The sequence below is a fragment of the Pseudophryne corroboree genome, chromosome 8 (assembly GCF_028390025.1).
Source record: "Pseudophryne corroboree isolate aPseCor3 chromosome 8, aPseCor3.hap2, whole genome shotgun sequence".
Lineage (NCBI taxonomy): Eukaryota > Metazoa > Chordata > Amphibia > Anura > Myobatrachidae > Pseudophryne > Pseudophryne corroboree.
In genome coordinates this window covers 37,960,775-37,988,312 of record NC_086451.1, presented here as the reverse complement: position 1 = coordinate 37,988,312, position 27,538 = coordinate 37,960,775, and the positions used below count along the sequence as shown (strand labels likewise).

Here is a 27,538-nt window from a genome sequence, read left to right as displayed (position 1 = left end):
GGCCGAACAGCCCTACATGTGCTCGCCAAAGGTAGCCTGACTTCCATTAGGTACCGAGATGAGATCCTCAGACCCCTTGTGAGACCATATCCTGATGCGGTTGGCCCTGGCTTCCTCCTAATGCAAGACAATGCTAGACCTCATGTGGCTGGAGTGTGTCAGCAGTTCCTGCAAGGCGAAGGCATTGATGCTATGGACTGGCCCGCCTGTTCCCCAGACCTGAATCCAATTGAGCACATCTGGGACATCATGTCTCGCTCCATCCACCAACGCTACATTGCACCACAGACTGTCCAGGAGTTGGCGGATGCTTTAGTCCAGGTCTGGGAGGAGATCCCTCAGGAGACCATCCGCCACCTCATCAGGAGCATGCCCAGGCATTGTAGGGAGGTCATTCAGGCACGTGGAGGCCACACACACTACTGAGCCTTATTTTGACTTGTTTTAAGAACATTACATCAAAGTTGGATCAGCCTGTCGTGTGTTTTTCCACTTTAATTTTGAGGGTGACTCCAAATCCAGACCTCCATGGGTTAATAAATTTGATTTCCATTGATAATTTTTGTGTGATTTTGTTGTCAACACATTCAACTATGTAAAGAACAAAGTATTTAATAAGAATATTTCATTTATTCAGATCTAGGATGTGTTCATTTAGTGTTCCCTTTATTTTTTTGAGCAGTGTATATATATATATATATATATATATAGATAGATAGATAGATAGATAGATAGATAGATAGATAGATAGATAGATAGATAGATCTATATATATATATATATATATATATAGTAATAATTTCTCCATTGTAAGTAACATCACTACTTCACTGATCACGTAGTAGCACTCAGGAATCCTGATAGCATACCTCCCAACTTTTCTCAGCAGAGTATTGGGACCCTCGCGTGCACTCGACCGCAAATTGGGTGTGGCCTCTTGTGTGAGGGGCGTGGCCTCAGTCGAGTGTGCGTGTCCTAGCTGCACGGACCCGTTTTCGGCATTTTGGGGGCGTGTTCAGTGCTGTCTTGCGTACAGCATCTATTTAGAGATCACTCGCTGTTTTGCAGGGCAGAGCAGCGGGTGATCAAAGGATTCCCCAACTGTCCCCCCACCCATGGGATAATGTGCCTGCGGGTGAGACAGTGTCCGAATAGCGGAACTGTTCCGCTGGAGGTATGTGATAGAGGAGTGCAGAGACTGATGATGTGGTCACTTCAACACAGGGACGTGCTCCATTCAGATCTCCTGTCCCTGCGTAGAAAAGTCATTTTTTTCTGTTGTTAATGATTGGCATACTGGGCAGTAGCAGTGAGCAGTGATTTACCACGTCCGTGTCCATTTGGGTTCCTCTACTGCTCATGTGGGACCCAGCATTACCAGCACTGCACCTAGAAGTTCCTGGAAATGAGCAGAGTGTGTTCCTTGTACTGAGTTCCTACGATAATGCTACTTACTGTATACTGTATACATGTATCTCTCCCTATGTATATATACAGATCTGACAGATATTTCTGTTTTCTTCCAGACAAAACTGGCTGTGAAAAGAAATGGATTTGTGTCCCGATCTATATCACAGTTTTCATGCTGTTGTCATTCTCCTGGTGAGTTCATGTCACTCTACTGGTGAGTTCATGTCACTCTACTGGTGAGTTCATGTCACTCTACTGGTGAGTTCATGTTACTCTACTGGTGAGTTCATGTCACTCTACTGTTGAGTTCATGTTACTCTACTGGTGAGTTCATGTCACTCTACTGGTGAGTTCATGTCACTCTACTGGTAAGGTCTTGTCACACTACTGGTGAGTTCATGTCACGCTACTGGTGAGTTCATGTCACTCTACTGGTGAGTTCATGTCACTCTACTGGTAAGGTCTTGTCACACTACTGGTGAGTTCATGTCACGCTACTGGTGAGTTCATGTCACTCTACTGGTAAGTTCTTGTCACTCTACTGGTGAGTTCATGTCACTCTACTGGTAAGTTCTTGTCACTTTATCTCTGCTGGTAAGTTCTTGTCACTCTACTGGTGAGTTCATGTCACTCTACTGGTAAGTTCTTGTCACTCTACTGGTAAGTTCAGGTTATTCTACTGGTAAGTTCTCGTCACTCTACTGGTAAGTTCTTGTCACTCTACTGGTGAGTTCATGTCACTCTACTGGTAAGTTCTTGTCACTCTACTGGTAAGTTCAGGTTATTCTACTGGTAAGTTCTCGTCACTCTACTGGTAAGTTCTTGTCACTCTACTGGTGAGTTCATGTCACTCTACTGGTAAGTTCTTGTCACTCTACTGGTGAGTTCATGTCACTCTACTGGTGAGTTCATGTCACTCTACAGGTAAGTTCTCGTCACTTTACTCTCTGCTTTTAAGTTCTTGTCACTCTACTGGTGAGTTCAGGTCATTCTACTGGTAAGTTCTCGTCACTCTACTGGTAAGTTCTTGTCACTCTACTGGTGAGTTCATGTCACTCTACTGGTAAGTTCTTGTCACTCTACTGGTGAGTTCATGTCACTCTACTGGTAAGTTCTCGTCACTTTACTCTCTGCTGGTAAGTTCTTGTCACTCTACTGGTGAGTTCAGGTCATTCTACTGGTAAGTTCTCGTCACTCTACTGGTAAGTTCTCGTCACTTTACTCTCTGCTGGTAAGTTCTTGTCACTCTACTGGTGAGTTCAGGTCATTCTACTGGTAAGTTCTTGTCACTCTACTGGTGAGTTCATGTCACTCTACTGGTAAGTTCTTGTCACTCTACTGGTGAGTTCATGACACTGTACTGGTAAATTCTCGTCACTCTACTGGTAAGTTCTTGTCACTCTACTGGTGAGTTCATGTCATTCTACTGGTGAGTTCATGTCACGCTACTGGTGGGTGTGGGAAAACAGTTGCAGGACAAGGTGATTTCCCAATCACTCCCGGACACCAAATGTGGCATAATGTGGTTGCTGCATATTAATGTTTTGGTGCTGACATTGTCTGTAGTGTACTGATAGTCAGTCTCACATGAAGCTAACCATCCATGGAAAACACAATCCTTTTGCCTGTGGCTGACAGTGCTCAGGTGCTGATATTGGACTGATGCTGATTCGAATTTACGTCTGTACACAGGGGAGATATTGTATTGGAAGCAGCTATCTAAAATCTAAAGCAGGTAAAAAGTAGTACACTGGGGTTGGGTATGCGTGACTGGTGCTCAGGAGACCGGCGTCAGCATGCCTCCGCTGGTGTGTAGGCAGTAGAATACCCAACCTTGCCTTTAAGTATGTTGGAAAATTGAGGCTTTTTGTGTGTGTGTGTGTGTGTGTGTGTGTGTGTGTTTACATATGTATATATATTTACTGTATTATATGATAAGTGTGGCCTTGGGTGGGAGGGTGTGTGTCCTTGACTGAGTAGGTGTGGTCTCATGACACGACCTTGTATTTAGCATGTTAAGGGCATTCCCAGCGCTCCCCAAGCAGTTTGGCAGCCCTTGGCTCACCTCCCAGCACTAAATAGATACTGTGCGCATGCGCATGACATCTATTCAGGGGATCACTTGTTGCCAGGGCCGGTGCAAGGTCTCTCGGCACCCTAGGCAAAACTTCTGCCTACTGCCCCTTCCCCCTACCTGCCCTTCAGGAGAAAGGCATACTGTTGCTCTCCCCCACCCCGTCTGACGTGTCTCATTTGGTCCAGATTGATGCCTATAGCTACTGTGTGTGTTTGTGCATATATATATATATATATATATATATATATACTAGGTGATTCATCGCGCCCTATAGGCACTTTTCACACCGTCATAAGGGACTACGCCCCCTTAACCCTTGCACACCCTTGTGGCGTGCAATATTTTTATTATATGGAGTATTACCTCCAATCATAATTGTGTGTGTGGTTAAATATTGCACGGACAAAGGGCGTGAACAGCGCACACAAGGCCTGATGAATCACCCAGTAGGTGCTGTGGTTGGGGGAGTAGCGGGTGTGGGGGAGATGCAGATGGGGTCCAGGGGAGATACGGGTGGGGGAGGGGCAGTTGCGAGGGTGCCACGGGTGGGGAGGGGATGGTGCGGTGGTGCTGCGGGTTGGGGAGGGGGTTTGGAGCCATCGTGGGTGGTGAAGGGGGGCATGGGGGTGCCGTAGATGGGGGCCGGAGGTACTGCGAGTGGGGGAGGTGCGGGTAATGCTTCTCCTGCTTCTCCTCCTGGAAGTAGATAAGCGGCTGTCCTCCCTTTGCAAGTGGCTCTCCCGGAGACTCGCACAGCAGCCAGTCACTATTGTTAGTATCCCAACTATTATATAGGATATATATATATATATATATATATATATATATATCTAAAATCACTTTCATAATTTTATTGATAGAGGACCCCACAAGTTTATTGCCCAGGGGCTCCCACAGACCTTAATATGGCCCTGGATGTCCTTTATCTTGAGCATTTTTTGTTAGTTGCTGGAAGCAGAACCAGGTGCCTTTGTAATGATGACAACAGGAATCTAATGAAAGGGACAAATTATTGCACCATTTAAAAACAAATTTTGCTTGCTGATTTATGTGATTTGTTATGGTCGTGATTTATGTTATTTGTTGTTTCAGGTACAGCATGAAAAGTGACGGATGGCGCTCCGGGTTTGTACTTCTCTGTCCCCCACAGTAAGTGTGTTATTGTTGTTGTCTTCTGATTTGCATATTATATAATACATGTCATGAATAAGTTATCGGAGACTATTTGAGTTTGAAGTCTCTATGAAACCACATGTGAAGTGAAGCATAAAGATGAGAGAGAATCATTCTATGACCTTCTGTCACATGGCACCATGGTGCGGGGAGGGGACAGGACACAGAGACAGCAGGACTGATGGGCACTTTTCTGTTGGCCTCCACAGGGTTAAAAAAAAAAAGCAAAAAAAACAACTGCCTGTCCCCTTATACTGCGCACACTGCATACCCTCCAACTGTACCTTTTTTCTATGGTCTGTACCGATTTTTGACTCTCCATTTTTCCATTGAAAGTATAGGAAAAGGGGTGTGGCCACACCCCTTTTACCCATGGTCATGCCCCTTTCCTAGTTTGTACCGATTTTTATATGTAAAATGTTGGAGGGTATCACACTGCTCCCCTCACACCGAGCTCCCTCTTGCACACATGATGCTGTCTCCTCTCCTGCAGACATCCAGGCAGGTGATGTATTGTAAATGGACACAGACCTGTAGAATTCTTCAGATGGCCTCCCCCGCTGGCTGGGGAAAACCAGGGTCCACGACTCTGGTTCGGGCCGCGGCCGTTCCTCTCCTGGGCAGGGCCGCTGTACTCAATGGCTGCAGCTGCTCTGGGTACAGTGCGTGACGTCCGCACCTGCTGCGCCCCCCGCAGGACCCAGCGCTCCAGGCTGCAGCTTGATCAGGCCCTGCCCACAAGGTCCTAAGCAGCCGCCTTGGTTGCTTTGTGGTAAATACTCCTCTGCCCCAGGTGGAGCTAAAATGACGTGATTAGCATATAATTGCATCTTTAGGCCCCGCACCCTCCACCGAGGCTGCGGTTTCTCTATATTTATCTCCCCATTCGGGGAGAGTACGGGAGGGGTGCCCACTCTTCCCTGGGCAGCGTGGGGTCTACCCGTGAATTCAGGTGTCTCCTGCAGAATGCGGGAGAGTAGGCAAGTATGTCTCTTTGTGATGTGCCAATCGGTTCTCTCACATTAGCTCCGCCCCACCCCCCACCCCCCTGCAGCTTGCACGGCTGCACACAAAGGCAGATATTTTTAATGTTTTCTAAGGAGAGGGACTGGCCACACCTCCCAGCATTGACCACGCCCCACCCAGTAAACTGGGCCCAGCACAGCTTCCCACTCAGTGTGGATGACAGGAAGTAGTGGATTAGGTGGGAGAGTGATGGCATTTGGGGATCAAATGGCAGAAATAACAGACCCTCCAACATGACCCGCCCCACTAGGTACAAAATGCTCTGTTTCTGGACTTCCCTCTTAATTTATGATTTCCATCACCTGTGTTGAACTAGTTAAATGATAATAAAGCTGTTTATTCACAAGTGATGGCAATCATAAATTAAGAGGAAAGTCCAGAAACAGAGCATTTTGTACCTAGTGGGGCGGGTCATGTTGGAGGGTATGAAATAATCAACAGGACTTTTATTACATGAATAATTCCAGATGTGAATCTTCCTTTTCTCCATACAGGCCCACCACCAGTAATCCCACCAACGTCTCAAAACTGGATCTGTTAGAAGATATATCCATTCAAAGGTAAAAGCTCTTTACTGATAGACCCGGCTTTATAGAGAATAAATGCCCTTACTTAGGACAAAGTCTATTTATAATTTACTTATTAATTGATTGATTTACTTTATTGCAGCATTTAAACACAAAATTCCCTTATGCTGAAGCTGCATCAGGAAGATATTGCCTGGGGGGCTTAGCTATACTTACCTGGGGCTTGATTCAAGTCCCGACGTAAGTGGTGCATTGGTCACAAAATACTGATGTTTGGTACTTTGCATATGTGCCGGACCAGTACTGCGCATATTCAGTAAGGGTCCTGCATCATCGGGGCACTACAGCTGCAAAACGTCAAGAGATTGACAGTCTGCGGCAGTTTGGGGGCAGGAAGGGGGTGGCGACGGCAGCCATTTCACAAAATGGAGTCATGTCGCCTCTGGTCACCAACAGAGATTTCCTGGCCTCTTGGACGGAACTGCGGTGGCCGGCCTGCGTGACCTCTCGGTGCCATCCAGCCGGGTGTCACAAGTGATCCGGATCCGATTCTGCGTCCATGCATGTAGGAAGCGTCTACTTATACGAGATGCGCATTATCTGTGTCACCCCTGTCTGTCTACCCCTCCCCTTAGAATGTAAGCTCTCACGAGCAGGGCCCTCTTCCCTCATGTGCTTATACTTTTCTTACTTTAATAATCCTCAACTGGCCCAAATCCTGCAGTTTTTGGCCACCTGGAACTTATCTCTGTCATTCACTGGTGTAGTTATGCTTAGTTCCCCTGTACCTGTCCGATATTGTCTTCAACTGTAAGTCGCTGTTTTCCTGTTTTGATTATGTGCATATGTACTCTGTAATTGGGCGCTGCGGAACCCTTGTGGCGCCATATAAATAAAGGATAATAATAATAATAATGATCATATCTGTGCATCGTTGCTGCTTCCCCGTTAGCAGCAGCAATGCATCCTCCAACCACAAGTGAATCAGGCCCCTGCTGCGACTATAGTGGCACAGAGAGTTACAGTATGTCACCGCTTGACCAGGCCAGGTGCTGCAGATACGTGTATGGGTACAGTAGATCAGCTTGCCATCTTCCGCAGGCTCAGTGAAACTAAGGGGGTCATTCTGACCCGTTCGCTCGCTGCTTTTTGTTGCAGCCGAGCGAACGGGTCCCTACGGCGCATGCGCCGTAGTGCGCCAGCGCATGCCAGATGGCCGAAGGCCGTAGCAGGGCTGTGAATGCTGGGCGGGAGGCGGCGGACGGCGGCGTTTGTCCGCCGTTTTGTGGGAGCAGTCCGGCCACGCCTGCGTTGGGGGGAGGGGCCACAGCGGCTGCGTAACGTCACACGCAGCCGCTGCGGGCCGGGCAGCGATGAGTAGCTCCTGGCCAGCACGCCTTGGCTGCACTGGCCGGGAACTACTCTTGAAGTGCAAAGGCATCACCGCTGTGCAATGCTTTTGCACTTCTGTGGGGGGCCGGCACTGACATGAGGGGCGGACTAGCCCTGTGCTGGGTGTCTCTTTGCATGTCAGTGTGAATGATCGTAGCTGTGCTAAATTTAGCACAGCTACGATCAACTCATAATGACCCCCATAAAGCACAGAAAAAATATGATTGCAAATAATTTTGAAAAATTAAAAAACTATTTTCAAAAATTGCAGCTTGTTACACAGACTTCCTTGTGTAAGTGCATAAGGAATCCATTGCCAGCGTTTGCCGCTGAATCATGCTTCTGGCAATGGCCATTGCTGGCAATAGTAGTATTATTGTGGCAAACCTTTGACATAGTGGGCCTAATTCAGACCTGATCAACGTGCTGCTAATTTTGTTGTCCTGCGATCAGATAGTCACCGACCAAGAGGAGTGTAAATTCGCCGTGCAGGTGTGCGATCCTATGTGTACACCGAGCAGCTAAAAATCCCTCAGTCTGCGGATATCTACAAATCCGTTTGCAACTCACTCACCATCTAATGATTTTTCCACTGTGTGCAGTCTGTGAGCAGCCAAGGACTTAAGGGCCCTACACACTGGCCGACCCGCCGCCGAGCTGCCCGACGGCGGATACGGCCGACGAGCGACCCGGCAGCGGGGGGGCAGTGACGGGGGGAGTGAAGTTTCTTCACTCCCCCCGTCACCCGGCTGCATTGAAGTGCAGGCAAATATGGATGAGATCGTCCATATTGGCCTGCATGTACAGCCGACGGGGGACCAGCGATGAACGCCTACGTTTTTCCTGACACTCCCAGAAAAGGGCTAGTTACCACCCACAAATGACCTCTTCTTGTCAATCCTCTTGCGAATGACTGTGCGATCAAAATTTTTGCACGCTTGTCACTGTTGGGCGATGCGGTGCATATGCATGTGCAGTTAATTGATAATCGCCCTCTCTTCGAAAACGCACAGCAGCGAACAGGTCTGAAATGGGTCCAGTATGTGGTAAATAATAAAAAACCTCTATCTGTTATGATATGCCTGAGCCAAGTTCGGGATTGGCAGAGATCCACTAGATTAATTTACCTAGAGTATAGCAACTGGCAAGGCAAGGGTTGATTGAAGACAGACTGGAGGCAAGATGACGTGGCAGGGCTGGGGTTAATTGTAAACTTTGGCTAGGTGATACTGGCAAGGCTGATGCAAGTGAAGACAGCAAGCCTTGATCATACCTCCCAACATGACCCTCTCCATGAGGGACACAATGCTCTGCTTCTGGACTTCCCCCTTAATTTATGATTGCCCTCACCTGTGGTAAAACACCTTTTTTATCCACTAACCTGTTCAACACAGGTGATAGCAATCATAAATTAAGAGGAAAGTCCAGGAGCAGAGCATTGTGTCCCTCCTGGAGAGGGTCATGTTGGGAGGTATGCCTTGATTAAACCAGATAGCAAAGCATGGGTTAACTGCAGGTCAGGTTAGCAGGATACTGAAATGGTTACTGCAGACAGGCTTGAGAAGGTACGATAACTGGAAGCCACAGGATTGAATATGCGCTGGTAACTGAACAATGGGAATTGAATGAACGAGGTGATAACTGCTGGGAGTAACCAGGTGAGAGTGTGTGAGTTGATTAAAAGCAAAGTTCTGTCAGCTTGAGTAGAGAGACTTGCTTGATGAATAGTGACTAGGCTGTAATAACACACAGAGGCAGAGTTGTAGCTTTGAGTACTGATACAGATATCCAGAAATTGCTGCAGGACTGTGAATACAGGCACAGCTGGAGTGAATAAAGTTTGCTACTGACAACCAAGGACACACAGACTGGATGTTCACGAGACCTGAGGTGGCAGGATAAACTCACAAAGTCTTGGCAGGAGTTACAGCACCATGCATGAGAATAACTGGAGGGCTATGGCTGGATGTTGACATGGAGCAGAAACAGACACAGGATCCAATAAGGCACGGGTTCTAGGAGTGGCTAGGAACCAGGACTCAGGAACAAATGTGGGGTTCAGACAGACACACCAGGGTTACAAGAACTGGGAACTGCACAGCATGCAGCAACCGCGTGGCAGGCTCACTAGGTACAGAAACTTAGTAATATCACCAGCTCCAGGAACAGGGCAGAATCCCTAATGAAAGGGAAAGAGACCAATCACAGGAGGAGTCAGGTAACAAAAGCATTTCAAACAGGTGTGCTACATACGTAGCAGCTGGCTTCCAGGTTGCTAGATGACAGTCAGAACACAAACAGAAATGAGTCACAGCGGTGGCTCATAACACGATCATTGGCAAAACATTAAAAAAACAGAGCCGGCCCTAACCAATATGATGCCCTAGGCAAGATTTTGGCTGGTGCCCCCTAGCACCACCAATCGTTCCGCCTCCGACAGTGCAACCCTTTCTCAGCACCATCAGCCCTCGCCCATAGCAGTCCTTATTTTAAGTTTTCCTACCCCCTATATTTTAAATAGGAACAGTGTGCACATTCAGCGCACAGCCCAAATAGCGGTGTGTTTTTGCTGGCAAGGGGCATGGCCCAACAATAGTACCCCCAATTCAAATTACGCCACACAGTAGTGCAACTTTATTCACATTTTATCATGCGATAGTGTCCCTAATTCACGTTACATCACACAGTAGTACCACTATACCTTATATACGTTATTCCTCACAGTAGTGCCGCTTATTCACATTACACTACACTAAATTGCTCCTTATTCACATTATACTACATCATATTGCTCTTTATTCACATTAGACCAAACAGTAGTGCCCTTTCTATACATTACGCCACACATTAAAGCACCTTATACACATAGGCCCTCATTCCGAGTTGTTCGCTCGCTAGCTGATTTAGCAGCAGTGCAAGTGCTAAACCGCCGCCCTCTGGGAGTGTATCTTAGCTTAGCAGAAGTGCATATGAAAGGTTTGCAGTGCTGCTACAAAAAAAGATTGTGCAGTTTCTGAGTAGCTCGAGACTTACTCCTAGCTAGTGATCACTTGAGACTGTTTAGTTCCTGTTTTGACGTCACAAACACGCCCTGCGTTCGGACAGCCACGCCTACGTTTCCCCAGCCACTCCTGCGTTTTTATCTGACAAGCCTGTGTTTTTACACACACTCCCCTAAAACGGTCAGTTACCACCCAGAAACACCCACTTCCTGTCAATCACTCTGCGGCCAGCAGTGCGACTGAAAAGCGTCGCTAGACCTTGTGTGAAACTGCATCGGCTTTTGTGAAAGTACGTCGCACGTGCGCACTGTGCACCATACGCATGCGCAGAAGTTCCGCTTTTTAATCTAATTGCTGCGCTGTGAACGAAAGCAGCTAGCGATCAACTCAGAATGACCACCATAATGCCACATATTAGTAATGCATTTATACACATAATACCACACAGTTATGCCCCTTGCACATATGACACACATTATTAATGTCCTTATAAACATAATGCACCTTACACATTATGACATTTATTAATGCCCTTATACACATAATGTCCCTTACACATATGCCGCACATTATTAAGGCCCTTATACATATAATGACACACATAATGTCCCTTACACATATGCCGCACATTATTAATGTCCTTATACACGTAATAACACACATAATGTCCCTTACACATATGCTGCACATTATTAATGCCCTTACACACATAATGACACACATAATGTCCCTTACACATATGCTGCACAATATTAATGCCCTAAAACACATAATGACACACATAATGTCCCTTACACATATGCCACACATTATTAATGCCCTTATACACATAATGACACACATAATGTCCCTTACACATATGCTGCACAATATTAATGCCCTAAAACACATAATGACACACATAATGTCCCTTACACATATGCCGCACATTATTAATGCCCTTATACACATAATGACACACATAATGTCCCTTACACATATGCTGCACATTAATGCCCTGTCAAAGTCAGAAAAATATCTCTATACACGTTGCCATATTTGCACCGCACACTGGTCCGCGCTGCGCATGCGTACGCTCTCCCGTGAAGGCGCATACCCGCAATAGCGTGCACCCGCGGGCGCACGGTATGCGTATTTACGGTAGAGTTTATGTAGTCATAGCGTGCGACTCATTCGTTACACATTTTCATAATTAATGTAGTTTATAGATCATGATCCCTTTAATGGTTCCTGAAAGTTTGGTTAATATAGAACGTCCCTGAACGGAGGAATCCCTCTTTGTGTCATACGAAGGGTCTAACAAGAGTCATACAGCAGTGTTTGGTACCCATCGGAAGAGTATTTAATTAGCAATATTCCGGTGTTGGTTTGGAGCGTATTAATCGCTCGTGCGAATAGTTATGGACATAAGAAGTTTATGTCCATTTCTATTATTTACTCATACTCAGGTATGCGGCGGGAAACCCAGTTTCCCACCCACCTGAGCTGTTGGAAATCGTCACAGCCCACCTGTATGAATCAACCTATGACCTTTTGTTATGATACGGGGCCGAATTCCTTCATCCAATGGACAATGGGATTGTAGGGACTATGAGATTGCATTGTGTGTGGGGCATAAATAGGCAGGCCGACCATATCCAACTTCACTCTCATCAACGGTTTTCTGCTGATAATCGGGAGCTGGATATCGAGGCGCATGCGATCATACCCTTTGTGCGTAAGTTTCTCTCCGTAATCATTGCCTTACTGTGAGCCAATTTCTCTCATCTCTCTCTCCATCTCTCTCTCTCTCCTTTCTCTTTTCCCTCATATCTCCCCTAGACTAGTATTGAATTGTATTAGATAGTATTGTATTTTGGTTAGGAAGTATCTGTTATATTGTAGTGTATCATTTGTACTGTTATCCCCTTTTACAAGTATATTAGATATAATACAGTTAATAGGCTTTGGACCCTAAACCAGTATCTGTGTATTTTCTATAGTATTAAGTGTTCACTTGAGCGTCGGTGACGCTCAAGCAGCTTTGTAGTTAGTTAGGTTACACAAGGTTGCACTTACACCCTGTATTCACATTAAGGTATTCTGTGTATTTCATTGATAAGGTTTATACGATAAAGGTATAGCGTTGTGAGCGTCTGCGCCGCTGGTGATCTCCTCGTGGTCTCGAGCGTCCGCTACGCCATAGCGAATCATTACTCTAGTCATAGCCAATAACGTGTTGTCCTGTGATCTCTGGGCCGTGAGCGAACGTGACGCTTGAGCGTCTCGCCTACGGCTGAGCGATCTTTTCGCAACTAGCGTACCCTTACGGTACCTCTTAAGTATAAAAGGTTGTTTATACGACAAAAGAATTTAGCATTGTCAATTGGGGACTCGTCCTATCCTTCTCATATCTGCACTAGGTAGATCAGCAGACATTATCCCCCAGCAAAGGGTGGGAGGTTGTCTCCCAGTGCTGACGGGATAAGTGTCTGCTTCGCTTAGATAAAGAGTGCTGAAGGAATCCGGGAACCGGAAGTAAGAACAAAACGCTTGTGTCTTTTAAAACTTTTATTTCTCTTCTGTCTTGCGTATACACGCACGCATACATATATCTGCATTTCTTTTTCAAATTTCGTATATCACTATTCCTGTTTGCCAATTTTTATAGTTGATAGAAAGTGCTAAAAGAGATTTGCTGTTATTTCATAGTAGAGGTAATAGTTAAAGTATAGACCAACACACGGCTTGTCTGGGAGACAAGGCAGTCAGTGTGGTGTGCGGTAGATGATCAGGGATCATTTACATTGATAAAAGTAGAAATTGTGTTACGGTGGATCTTTGTTTTGCGTACACGTGTCCCTAACAAAAGACTTGCGTACGCAATCCAAAGGCAGACGCACGCAGCGTACATTACGCAACGTAGCGTCCGGTTACGCCCACGTAGCTCAAAGTCACGAAAAAGGTGAATTAGCGCAAAGCGATAGTTAGCGCAAAGGCGATAAGTAACGCACAGCGGTAGATAACGCGACGCGGTAAATAACGCAAATCTATTTTTGGAAAAAACTGAAATTTAGTTTAACAGATCCTGCTCCTAATTGGTAACACCGCTGGGCTGAAGAAAAAATTTCTGCGCAGAAATAGGAGTGGAAGCAAAAGTGTACATGTGTTGAGTGAGTGTGTTTTTGTATACAAGTTATACAACTTAGAGGTTGAACCAATAGAAATCTGGTAGGACACACGTGTAAGTGACATATACGGTGGCTAAGGAGGCATCCTTGGTTGAATAATATTTGAGCAAGTAGAGTATAGCGGACTACAAGGTAACAAGACCAGGAGGTCACAAGGTAACAAGACCAGGAGGTCATAAGGTACAAGTAGGTCCGCTATATAAACATACAAGAGGCACAACCCCGGGGGTTGGTGCAGAACCCATATAGGCCATAAGCTCTTGCTGAAGGAATCGCGGCCGGAAACATCGATTCCATTGATCTCTCAGTACATAACAGGTAGTGCTTATGTACTGAACGATTGTACCGCACGTAATTGTGTGCAGTAGTTAGTAATCTGACCTAATACCATTAGAGTAAAGTGGTCACAAACGCTATTTGTACATTCTGACGTGATTTGTGTAATTTTTTATTTTTAAGGGAAGTTCGCTGGTCACTCAGGAACTATCTAACAACCCCACCTTTACTGGAAAGAGTAAGTGTCCTGCGGGTAACCCTCATATGTTCCAGTAAACCGAAGGTTCTTTTGGTAGGGCCCTGTATCGAGTACGCCAGCACCACGTCGGTGTGATCAGGTCGTATTGGTCGAGGTGGGCGAGTGAGTGGGGTACTCGGTAAACCGCCACCGCCGGCCTATTGTGAATAATTTGGTTTGCTGTAAGGGTTCGCTGAAGACCTTGATTTAAAGATCTAAGGAGTAGTAAGCAACACCTGCAGATTATGGGGGCCAATTGTTCAGGTAGGGGGCGATCAACCTCGGTTCGGGTTGATTCAGAGAACCGGCCAGTCGGGTCGGCAAGATACATCATGTGTGAAAAATACGGAAGTCACACAGAATCTTTATGTGATGAATGGGAGAGAATGACTGTACAAGACAGGGACAAATTCCCAAGAATAGGTAGCTTCAGTCCAGAAGTGTTACAAAATTTAAGGAGGAGGATATGTCTCATAAAATCAACAAAGAGACGAATTCAGCATCATGATTATTTACAGTTATGGCACCAGGAAGGTGAGATACAGAGAGGTTTGGCTCTGGCGGCGGGATCTGGGGCAGTAAGGAAACTGATAGCCACAGCCCCGCCACCACCATATATAGCAGGAGAGAAGTTGATTGCGGAGAGAAACGCACTGGGTTGTAAAACACAAACACTTAGTAACCCTGTAAATGTAAATGATGGTAACCAAGTAACTCATGCAATTATTAACCCGTGCAAGTTGTACCCTGTTTTGAACTTTCCTCAGGAGTGTGATCAAGAAGACGATTCAGCAACAATTTCAGCTCTCTCTCTTGCGGCCACCATAGCAGAGACCACAGTAGGCACAGCAACACCCACGAGATTAGCGAAAGCCCCTGGCGGAGGGATAGGTGAGGTCGTGTCAACGGGTAAGTACGGCACCATGCACTACACTGAAACAATTGTACCACAAGTTGTAGAATCAACGCAGAATGAGGCTGTTAGAATTGCTCCTGTAAGGGTAATAGCAGTTCCCAATGGAAAAACAGATGTGTCTGGAGCCACTCCCATAAGGAACATTGCCATGTACACTCCATTTTCCCGAATGGAATTAAGAACAATAGTGTCCGAATTTCCTGACCCCAGGAAAGACTTAGTTGCTAGCCAAAAATACATCAGGGATCTAGGTAACACGGTAGAACCCAACAACAAGGATTGGCAGGTACTGCTAAGAGCTTGTTTACCTTCCAATGTCGACGCAACTCAATTCTTAGTTGACTGTGCATTGGATAAAGATGTACCGCTTACAGACGTGTACAACAAGGATAATGTAAAAAGGATAAATTTACAGCTAAAGGAGTATTTCCCAGCCGTTGTTAAATGGAACAAGATATTCTCCATTAGACAAAAAGAGTCCGAAACGGCAGTAGAATATTTTCACCGGGCACTATTAGAAATGGCAAAGTACACTGGTATAGAAGACATTAAGACCAACCCAAACCACCGAGAAGTAGCAGTATCCGTACTGATGGATGGTTTAAAGGAAACATTAAAGACTAGGGTCCAGACCACGCAACCATGTTGGCGAGGTCTGTCGGTGTCCACATTGAGAGAGGCTGCTATTGATCACGACAGAAACATCACTAGGCACAGGGAGTCGCAAAGTGATAAGTTGATGTCAGTAAGTATACAGGCGCTGACCACAAGGCAGCCTGCGTATGTACCACCGAATCCTGTGGGTAAGGCAAGTGTAATAACATGTTTTTCTTGTAACAGACAGGGACACTATGCACGAGACTGTAGAACAAAGAGTGTACAAAGATCTTTTCAACCCCCTAGACAACGACATGACACACGACATTGGGAGCAGGGTCCACAGAGGCGGAGTTTTGAGCCACATACAGGGGAAACAAAAAGATATCCCCCGAACAGAGACTGGCATGCCTCTGATAGTTCCCAACTAACTCCCTCACAAGTAGTTGCTGCCAGCGGGATTCAGGGAGGTCAGCATACCCAATAGGGGTGTGGCCATACCTGTAATCTGCAGCCAGTTAAATTGATTGCCAGTCTTGGAAGTGAACCAGAGATTGCAATCAATGTAGCTGGTAAAACTTTAAACTTTCTTGTAGACACAGGGGCGGCCAAGTCAGTGATAAATTCGACAGTGGGCATGAGAACCACTGGTAGGACAGTTCCAGCCATGGGAGTAACAGGAGTAGTCCAGCACTACCCTGTTAGCAAACCAGCCGAGATTACAATAGGGCCTTTGCATACCAAGCATTCCTTTTTGCTGGCTGCATCTGCACCAACCAATCTCCTGGGTAGAGACCTACTATGTAAAATGGGGTGCGTCATTTATTGTACTCCTGAAGGTGTATTCTTGGACATTCCTGAGAATCACGCTCAGGAAGTGCGAGACATGTTAGACTCCCCATCAAAACTAATGTCACATACCATTATGACAAATAGGAATCCATCCCAAGTAGAAGAGATGACATCTCAGATACCAGAGTCACTTTGGACAAAAGATGGACAGGACACTGGATTAATGGCAAACGTAACTCCAGTAGTTGTACAAGTAAAAGATGGTAGGATAGCTCCAAAAATCCCACAGTATCCTCTGAAGCCAGAGGTGGAGTTAGGAGTTTTCCCAGTAATAGAGCGCTTGCTACAACAGGACATTCTAGTAAGAACGTCCAGCACAGCAAATAGTCCCATCTTCCCTGTTAAAAAGAGTGGGGGGAGGGGTTACAGGCTAGTGCAGGATCTAAGGGGGATTAACAAAATAGTGGAGAGTCAGTTCCCCGTAGTGCCTAATCCAGCTGTCATCCTAATGCAAATTCCTCCCACTGCCAAATTTTTCACTGTTATTGACCTCTGCTCCGCATTCTTTTCGGTACCTCTGCACCCTGACAGCCAATATCTATTTGCATTCACATACAGAGGAGTCCAATACACGTGGACTCGGTTACCCCAAGGCTTCATAGATAGTCCAAGTATATTTTCTCAGGCTTTGCATGATTGTTTACAGTCTTTCCAACCGGAGAGTGGATCAGTGTTGATACAGTATGTGGATGATTTACTGCTGTGTTCAGATTCGCTGGAAGCATCTCTGAAGGATACGAAACAGCTCCTGTTTCATCTTTCAGACACAGGACATAAGGTTTCCAAAGACAAGTTACAATTATGCCAAACTAAGGTAAAATATTTGGGACACTGTCTAACACAAGGACTGAGACACCTGACCGCTGATAGAATCCAAGCCATTAGAGACATGACACTGCCACAAACCCAGCAACAGATCAGGACGTTTTTAGGAATGTGTGGGTATTGCCGTAATTGGATCCCAGGGTTTTCCATATTGGCGTTACCTTTGCAGGAAATGGTCTCTTCAAACAAACCTGATCGGATTTTGCATACAGACGAATCCGAAACAGCATTTGAGAGACTTAAACAGTGCCTAACGCAGGCGCCAGCACTAGGTATGCCAGATTATGGGAAACCTTTTGAACTATACGGAACAGAAAGTACTGGGTGCGCAGCAGGTGTACTAACCCAAAAACACGGTGACGCCAGCAGGCCAGTCGCATACTACAGCGCTCAGCTAGACACAGTAGCGCGATCCCTCCCCACATGCTTGCGTAGCGTTGCGGCGATAGCATTGCTAGTGACAAAAAGCGAAGATGTCGTGCTAGGCCACAACCTCACAATCCATACACCGCATGCGGTATCTGCCTTATTGAACTCTGCCCAAACCAGACACGTCTCATCTGCAAGGTTTACAAGATGGGAATTGGCATTAATGGCCCCAGTAAACATCACCATAAGGAGATGCAGCGCATTAAACCCTGCAACATTTCTCCCAGGTGTGCCTGGTCAGACACAAAGGGTGGAAGGTGAGAGTGATGGGGAAGGAGGATTTAATGCAAAGGAAGATACACATGATTGTATGGAATATTTGACCCAAAATTTTACCGCAAGGCCTGACATCAGTGACAATCCACTGGAAGATGCAGAACTCACGTTCTACACTGACGGTAGTTGTCATAGACAGTCAGACTCGGGAGACTTGTGTACTGGATACGCAGTCGTAGATGACCAAGACACCATAGAAGCGGAACCGCTAGGCCCACCTCACTCAGCCCAAGTTGCTGAACTGGTCGCCCTAACCAGAGCATGTGAATTGGCTAAGGGTAAGTCAGCCAATATCTACACCGATTCTAGATACGCCTTCGGGGTAGTACATGATTTCGGAGCCCTATGGCGCCTCAGAAATTTCATGACGGCAGCTGGTACACCGATAGCGCATGCAGCCCATATAAAAAGGCTTCTAACAGCGATACAGGAACCCGACAGAGTGGCTGTTATCAAATGTAAAGCACATACATATAGCCAAGACCCAGTATCCCTTGGTAACAGCCGAGCAGACGAAGCCGCAAAGCTTGCAGCTGCTACCCCCATACAGACAGACACCACACAACTGATGGTATTTAATACCATCAACACACAGAAGTTGTGTGAGATGCAGAATTTGTGTTCCACACAGGAAAGAGCAGTCTGGAAGGCAAAGGGATATGGCCAGGAGTCCTCAGGGCTCTGGACGGATGGACATGGTAAACCAGTGGCCCCCAGGGCATACCTTCCATGTCTGGCTGAAGCAGCTCACGGGCTGACTCATTTAGGCAGGGAGGGGATGTGCAAATTGGTAAGAGCATACTGGTGCGCCCCAGGATTCTCCTCTCATGCGAGTAAAAGAGCAATGTCATGCCTTACCTGTCTGAGAAAGAATATTGGAAAGGCAATACCTACAGAACCATCCCATATCCCACCTGCCGGCGGCCCGTTCCAGGTAATACAAATTGACTTCATTCAGTTACCCCCATGTCGAAATTTGAAATATGTACTTGTCTGTATAGATGTTTTCTCGAATTGGGTCGAAGCATTTCCAGCAGCTACAAATACCGCTATGTTTACAGCTAAGAAAATTGTACAGGAATTTGTATGTAGATACGGTATCCCTAGGATAATCGAAAGTGATAGGGGTACCCATTTTACAGGTGATGTCTTTCAAGGAATGTGTAAGTTGATGGGTATTGATAGCAAGCTGCACACTCCGTACCGTCCACAGGCGAGCGCGAAGGTCGAAAGAGTGAACAGCACTATTAAAAATAAATTGAGTAAAGTAATGGCAGAGACAGGATTGACGTGGCCAGAAGCTTTACCCATTGTTTTGTATAGCATCAGAACCACTCCCAGGTCCCCTCTTAATCTGTCTCCTTTTGAAATTCTGTTTGGTCGACAACCGCATGTCATGATTAACCCTCAGGATGATTTGAAATGTAACAATGAAGTAACTGTAAAATACTTGATTAACATGAGTAAACAGTTGAGGAATCAAAATGATAATCTGAAGTTGGTGATTCCTGATTTACCAGGTAGTAATTGTCATGACATTGAACCTGGGGATTATGTAATGATACGAAATTTTCTACGCTCAGGTTGTCTTATTGATAGATGGGAAGGACCATACCAGGTCTTATTGACTAGCACCACAGCATTGAAGGTTGCTGAGAGAGAGACTTGGGTCCATTCATCCCACTGCAAGAAGGTTGCTGATCCAGAGAAGTCCCGTGATAAGGAACAGACGGTAGAGGTTGTATCGCTGGAGTGTCTGTTCCAGGAGGACTGAGGCGGCACCTGAACCTTGAAGACCGAAAGCAGTTGTCGACTCCCCTCTCCCTTTTGTTGTTTTTCTCCACTTCCTATCCCCTCTTCCTTGAAACTTCTTTTTCCCCCTTCTCATTTCTCTCCATTTCCTCCTCAGAGATGGACTTGCCCCAAGAGACTGTGATCCGGATTTTGATGTTAACCATGATGTTGACCAGAGCAGTCTGTTCCGGCGAGAGTACCATAGAGGTCGAGAGAGGTTCTGGAATGGGTTCCGATTATGATGATGGAGGCGTAGTTTTCCAAGATCAACCAAACCAACAAGCAAAGGCGAGTATCAGAAAACGATCCGATAGAAGAAATTGTGATGGATTGTTAGCTGAAGAAAACTGTATCTGTAGGCTTTGTGACAATTTGATTGAAGATGGATGCATAAAGAAATGCCAATCCAGTTTTAATATCCATATGGACCGGCATCCATTGAGTGACTATCACTCCTTAGTGGGTAATGTATTAAACCAAACAGATTGTTGGGTATGCTCTCAAGTACCTCAGGGTCATAGCAAATCAGGGCTAGTACCATTTCCTTTAACGTTAGGGGAGGTACTTGAGCTAAGTGGTGGGAGACCGGTGGACCGGAGGTTTAACATCTCCAGCCCTCCTAGTTTGAAGCTCCACCAATACCATGTGGATAGGTCCCTCTTATGTTTTAATATCTCCAATCCCCGTAAGCCGGGAAATTGGGAAGTGTCATGGAGCAACCTTACCATGACCTTTTCGCATAGAGCAGATAGAATGCCTACAGATACAGAGCTTGTACGCCACATAGCCAGTAGAGGAAAATCTTTCCGGTATCGATATACCTTAGGAAATAGGATTACTAGAGTTGGAGAGGTATCACCAGGATACTGTGCACATATCGTACAAACTGATACATGCATTAAACAGATGGAAGAATTAGGGTCAGGAGATTTCACCTGGAAGGTTTGTAACATGGTCATGTCCTTCTCCGTCCCATATGTTCTCCCCGATGACGCATATTTCATATGCGGGAGAAAGGCGTACAAGTGGCTTGCCCCAAACTCTGAAGGATTGTGTTATATTGGAAAAGTATTGCCTGAAGTGATGACTGTTACACATGACAAAATGAAGGACATACACCGTGGTGCCCAAGCTCCTTATACTCACACTCATTACGAGCACCGAGTTAAAAGACAACTGTCAGAAAGGTTAGAGCATCCGGCCTCTGATCTTATCCATGAATCCACCGGGATTCAGGTTCTGGTAGCGTTAGATTTCACTCGCACCGCTCGAGGAGTGATGAATTATAGATACATTTCCGCACTCGCCAATTTGTTAGATAATATCACTGAAATGTATGATGACACGTTTAGATACACTGGAAGAGAACTTCAAGCCTACAAAACAGAACTAGTTCAGCATAGGATGGTTCTTAATTATCTTACAGCAGTAACAGGCGGATATTGTGTTACATTGGCAACACAGTACGGCATAAAGTGTTGCACGTATATCACAAATAGCACCGAGGATCCGGTAGAGGTCATAGACCAAAAGATGGATGATATTCTGCAATTAAAGTGGGAATTTCGTCGAAAACACAATCTCACCCTTGCTGCTGTAGGTAATGAGCTGACTGGTTGGGTGTCATGGTTGAACCCGCGAAATTGGTTCTCCGGTTTAGGAGACTGGGCTCAAGGAGTCATAATGGATGTTGGAAAGTTTCTACTATGCATCTTGGGTGTCGTTATATCGTTTGGATTGATATTTAGATGCGGGCAGGCTTTAATGAGGTGCAAACAAAGTACAAAAGTGATGAGCTTGAGGAGTGAGGAAACCGTAATTAACCTGGATTTGATTTATGACCCAATGATAGAAACCAGGACGTGATGAAAATGCGATTATACGGTCCGTTTCTTTCACCTGTTTTTCTGCTTTTCTCCAAGATAACAAGACCCCCTTGGACGAGGAAGTTGACGAGACGCTATACAGACAACGGATGGACCAAAGAAAGAGTTTTGATCTCTTGAGAAATGGACACTTGATGAACTTTGCCATGGATCCCCAGTTTCCCTAGTATTTTTAAACTCACGCTAGCCCAACATTTTTTGTAAATCTGATGGCACTGACAAAGCTTGTTGCTCATGCCTAAGGAGCAAAACAGCGCAAAGAAGACGACTCTCAACAGATACCGAACACAACTTCAACAACAGATGTACATTTCCCTGACATAGAATATCATTGCATTTTTCGTAAGTGTTCTTTATCTTCATCTCTACAACCCTCAGGTAACGACACACATAGACGATAGGGAATACAGGCACAGATATCAGCAACCACATATTCCCCCATTCATGTATCATCAACTAAAATGTGCTCCCCATTTTGTTCAAAAATCCGAAAAGAGCTCGGTAAAGTTTGACAGCCCATCCACAGACCTGTATCACAGGATAAGAAGGAATTCAAATGTATACTTCGCAGTACCTCGAAGCTTGATTTGCAACACGTACGGCACGATGATACATGACCCCCCCCCAAACATGGACTCATACACACATGCTTCTACTATCTCACTAGGTCACACCCTCTTCACACCTACTCCTCTCTCCTCCCCTACCCAACCATGGAAATGAATTAACCCCTGACATATATTTTTCTCCTTTTGAAATGTTTTAGAAGGTGGCAGTTATTATTGACTGCCAAAGGGTGGACTGTCAAAGTCAGAAAAATATCTCTATACACGTTGCCATATTTGCACCGCACACTGGTCCGCGCTGCGCATGCGTACGCTCTCCCGTGAAGGCGCATACCCGCAATAGCGTGCACCCGCGGGCGCACGGTATGCGTATTTACGGTAGAGTTTATGTAGTCGTAGCGTGCGACTCATTCGTTACACATTTTCATAATTAATGTAGTTTATAGATCATGATCCCTTTAATGGTTCCTGAAAGTTTGGTTAATATAGAACGTCCCTGAACGGAGGAATCCCTCTTTGTGTCATACGAAGGGTCTAACAAGAGTCATACAGCAGTGTTTGGTACCCATCGGAAGAGTATTTAATTAGCAATATTCCGGTGTTGGTTTGGAGCGTATTAATCGCTCGTGCGAATAGTTATGGACATAAGAAGTTTATGTCCATTTCTATTATTTACTCATACTCAGGTATGCGGCGGGAAACCCAGTTTCCCACCCACCTGAGCTGTTGGAAATCGTCACAGCCCACCTGTATGAATCAACCTATGACCTTTTGTTATGATACGGGGCCGAATTCCTTCATCCAATGGACAATGGGATTGTAGGGACTATGAGATTGCATTGTGTGTGGGGCATAAATAGGCAGGCCGACCATATCCAACTTCACTCTCATCAACGGTTTTCTGCTGATAATCGGGAGCTGGATATCGAGGCGCATGCGATCATACCCTTTGTGCGTAAGTTTCTCTCCGTAATCATTGCCTTACTGTGAGCCAATTTCTCTCATCTCTCTCTCCATCTCTCTCTCTCTCCTTTCTCTTTTCCCTCATATCTCCCCTAGACTAGTATTGAATTGTATTAGATAGTATTGTATTTTGGTTAGGAAGTATCTGTTATATTGTAGTGTATCATTTGTACTGTTATCCCCTTTTACAAGTATATTAGATATAATACAGTTAATAGGCTTTGGACCCTAAACCAGTATCTGTGTATTTTCTATAGTATTAAGTGTTCACTTGAGCGTCGGTGACGCTCAAGCAGCTTTGTAGTTAGTTAGGTTACACAAGGTTGCACTTACACCCTGTATTCACATTAAGGTATTCTGTGTATTTCATTGATAAGGTTTATACGATAAAGGTATAGCGTTGTGAGCGTCTGCGCCGCTGGTGATCTCCTCGTGGTCTCGAGCGTCCGCTACGCCATAGCGAATCATTACTCTAGTCATAGCCAATAACGTGTTGTCCTGTGATCTCTGGGCCGTGAGCGAACGTGACGCTTGAGCGTCTCGCCTACGGCTGAGCGATCTTTTCGCAACTAGCGTACCCTTACGGTACCTCTTAAGTATAAAAGGTTGTTTATACGACAAAAGAATTTAGCATTGTCAGCCCTTATACATGTAATGACACACATAGTGCCCCTTACACATATGCTGAACATTAATAATGCAATTTTACACATGACACACATAATGTCCCTTACACATATGCCGAACACTACTGCACAACCAACCCACTCACACACAGCACTCACACGGCCGCTAACACTGTGACCTCTGCTACTGCTTGGATACAAATGTGTCCTCATAAATCTTGCCTCAATGCTAATGTCGGGGACCTTTTTTTGATGAAAATACATCTTATTTGCATTGCTATGTGGCTAAGATGCACAAGCAGCTTCTGCTGATTAAAATAATATGCAGCATACCTATATACTGTGTGAGACTGTGGCTGTATCAGCGGGAGGCGGTCAACATCCCGCTGGATGGGATCCCGGCGGTCGAAATACCGACGCCGGAATCCCGACTGCCACAATCCCGACATATTCTCCCTCCGTGGGTGTCCACGACACCCATAGAGGGAGAATATAAGAGTGTGCCGAGCGTAGCGAGCGAAGCGAGCCCGCAAGGGGCTGCATTCCGCTAGCCACCCCTGTCGGGACTGTGCGGTCGGGATTCCGGTGTCGGTATTTCGACCGCCGGGATCCCGTCCAGCGGGATTACGTACTGATCCCGTATTAGCATATGAAATGCTACACACAGAATATAGGCATGCTGCATATCATTTTAATCAGCAGAAGCTGCTGATGCCCCTAGGCATACCAAATGCCCTAGGCATTTGTCTTGGGCCGGCTCTGAAAAAACCACATCAGTTGTTGCTGGCAGTCGGCTTTTCGCCTGTTGATAAATCATCCTCTTGGTTCAATCATCAGGAATAATTATATTCTAATTTAATTGTACAGTTCTGGCTATTTGATCAGTATTTGCTAGTTTAGTGTCACGCTTGACTTTCTGTTGCTGTTTTCTTCTTAATTTTGGTACAGTAGATCAATTAAACAGCTTATAAAGGGGTGTGGAAGAGGTCTTGTGGATTGAATAGGAGGTCTATTGCCGAACTAGGCTTCTGTACAGAAGGGTATTCACAGAAAGATAGGCTGGTCATCCCCTTAGGTGAGGTAATAGCCTATCTACAGTGCTTAGGTGAGATGATGGCCTGTCTGACAGTGCTTTGGTGAGGTGATGACCTGTCTGACAGTGATTGGGTGAGGTCATGGCCTGTCTGACAGTGATTGGGTGAGGTGATGGCCTGTCTGACAGTGATTGGGTGAGGTGATGGCCTGTCTGACAGTGATTGGGTGAGGTGATGGCCTGTCTGACAGTGATTGGTTGAGGCGATGGCCTGTATGGCAGTGCTTAGGTGAGGTGATGGCCTGTCTGACAGTGATTGGGTGAGGCGATGGCCTGTCTGGCAGTGCTTAGATGAGGTGATGGCCTTTCTGACAGTGATTGGTTGAAGTGATGGCCCGTCTGACAGTGATTGGGTGAGGCGATGGCCTGTCTGGCAGTGCTTAGGTGAGGTGATGGCCTGTCTGACAGTGATTGGGTGAAGTGATGGCCTGTCTGACAGCGATTGGGTGAGGTGATGGCCTGTCTGACAGTGATTGGGTGAGGTGATGGCACTGTCTGACAGTGATTGGGTGAGGTGATGGCACTGTCTGACAGTGATTTTGGTGAGGTAATAGCCTGTCTGTAGTGCTTAGGTGATGTGATGGTCACTGATATTTTGGTCTTAAACTAACTCTACTGTAACTCTAATTACAACCTAACTGTAATCCTAATTGCAGTCTAAGACTATTTGCATTTTTCAATATTGTGAATGTCGACATTTCACAGTATCAACATTTTTAACACATCAACATCCAAACAAGAACTCGTTAGAGGCATGTTTAATTGAACTTACCCAAAATGATAATTGATCCTCAGATGTCTTCTTAATTTTTTGTCCATCTTTTCAGAATGCTGTATGAAAAGCCGGATGTCTTGAAGCCTATGTAAGTGTTTCTGTTTACTGTAGTACAGAATATATCTCAATGTTAAAGGACTAATAGATACAAATTGTAACTACTTTAATTGAAACCTTCTTTCCTAAAGTGTCCCTTTGTGCCATTTACTAACCTTGCAGTGCAGGGCTGCATTTGGAAAACCCACTAATACAGGTTGAGAATCCCATATCCAAATATTCCGAAATATGGAATATTCCGAAATACGGACTTTTTTGAGTGAGAGTGAGATAGTGAAACCTTTGTTTTTTGATGGCTCAATGTACACAAACTTTGTTTAATACACAAAGTTATTAAAAATGTTGTATTACATGACCTTCAGGCTGTGTGTATAAGGTGTATATGAAACATAAATGAATTGTGTGAATGTAGACACACTTTGTTTAATGCACAAAGTTATAAAAAATATTGTCTAAAAATAAGAATTTACTTACCGATAATTCTATTTCTCATAGTCCGTAGTGGATGCTGGGAACTCCGTAAGGACCATGGGGAATAGCGGCTCCGCAGGAGACTGGGCACAAATAGAAAGCTTTAGTACTACCTGGTGTGCACTGGCTCCTCTCCCTATGACCCTCCTCCAAGCCTCAGTTAGGATACTGTGCCCGGACGAGCGTACACAATAAGGAAGGATTTTGAATCCCGGGTAAGACTCCTACCAGCCACACCAATCACACCGTATAACATGTGATCTGAACCCAGTTAACAGTATGATAAACAGAGGGGCCTCTAGAAAAGATGGCTCACTACAACAATAACCCGATTTAGTTAACAATAACTATGTACAAGTATTGCAGACAATCCGCACTTGGGATGGGCGCCCAGCATCCACTACGGCAGTGATTTTCAACCTTTTTTTACTCGTGGCACAATATTTTAAAATTGCCAAGGCACACCATCAGTTCCCCACAGAAAAAAACAAAACACACACATTGGCCCTCACAGTAAAAAAAAAATCTACACATACATTGGCCTACACAGAAAAAACAATCACATTGCTCCCCACATAAATCTACATAAATCCTATCTCTCCACACATAAATCAATCACATTTCTCCCCACATAAATCCTATTGCTCCCCACATGAATTATTCATTGTTCCCCCCATAAATCCATAAATTCTTATTCTTCCCACATAAATCCTATTGAAATCCTATTGTTCCCCACAGGAGAAATAAAATAACAAATATTATCAGCTGTCCTCCTCCCTGTCCCTCAGTGGAGGGGATTGTTCATAGTGAAGTTCTGTGAATACTGAGCAGCGGGCGGGTGGGCAGATGTGGATGTGGGTTGGCAAGGAAAGCTGTGTATGCAGGCGGGAACTGGAAGATGTGTATGCAGGCTGGCTGGGTGGTGAGACGCGGTGGCCGTGACCTATAATATCACACCGTTTTCAAGGCATAGGTCACGGTTGGAGCACGACTGATCCTCTAAGAAGAGCCTGTGCCAACAGTTCACTCTGAAGGTGCAGGAAGCTGCTCTGGCTCCGCGGCACACCTTGCAACTGGTCGCGGCACACTAGTGTGCCACGGCACACTGGTTGAAAAAGCCT

At 45.5% G+C, this 27,538-nt stretch overlaps 1 protein-coding gene across 1 annotated transcript in view; it reads left to right on the top strand.

Annotated features, from left to right (window-relative positions):
- Positions 1-1,530: 1,530 nt before the first annotated feature.
- LOC134947458 (histo-blood group ABO system transferase-like) overlaps positions 1,531-27,538 on the top strand; it is an 80,414-nt gene continuing 54,406 nt past the window's right edge. The window contains exons 1-4 of the mRNA XM_063935546.1: positions 1,531-1,602; positions 4,580-4,636; positions 6,181-6,246; positions 25,942-25,977. Of these exons, the coding sequence (XP_063791616.1) occupies positions 1,583-1,602; positions 4,580-4,636; positions 6,181-6,246; positions 25,942-25,977 (179 nt within the window). The 5' untranslated portion in view covers positions 1,531-1,582. The remainder of the gene's footprint in view (positions 1,603-4,579; positions 4,637-6,180; positions 6,247-25,941; positions 25,978-27,538) is intronic.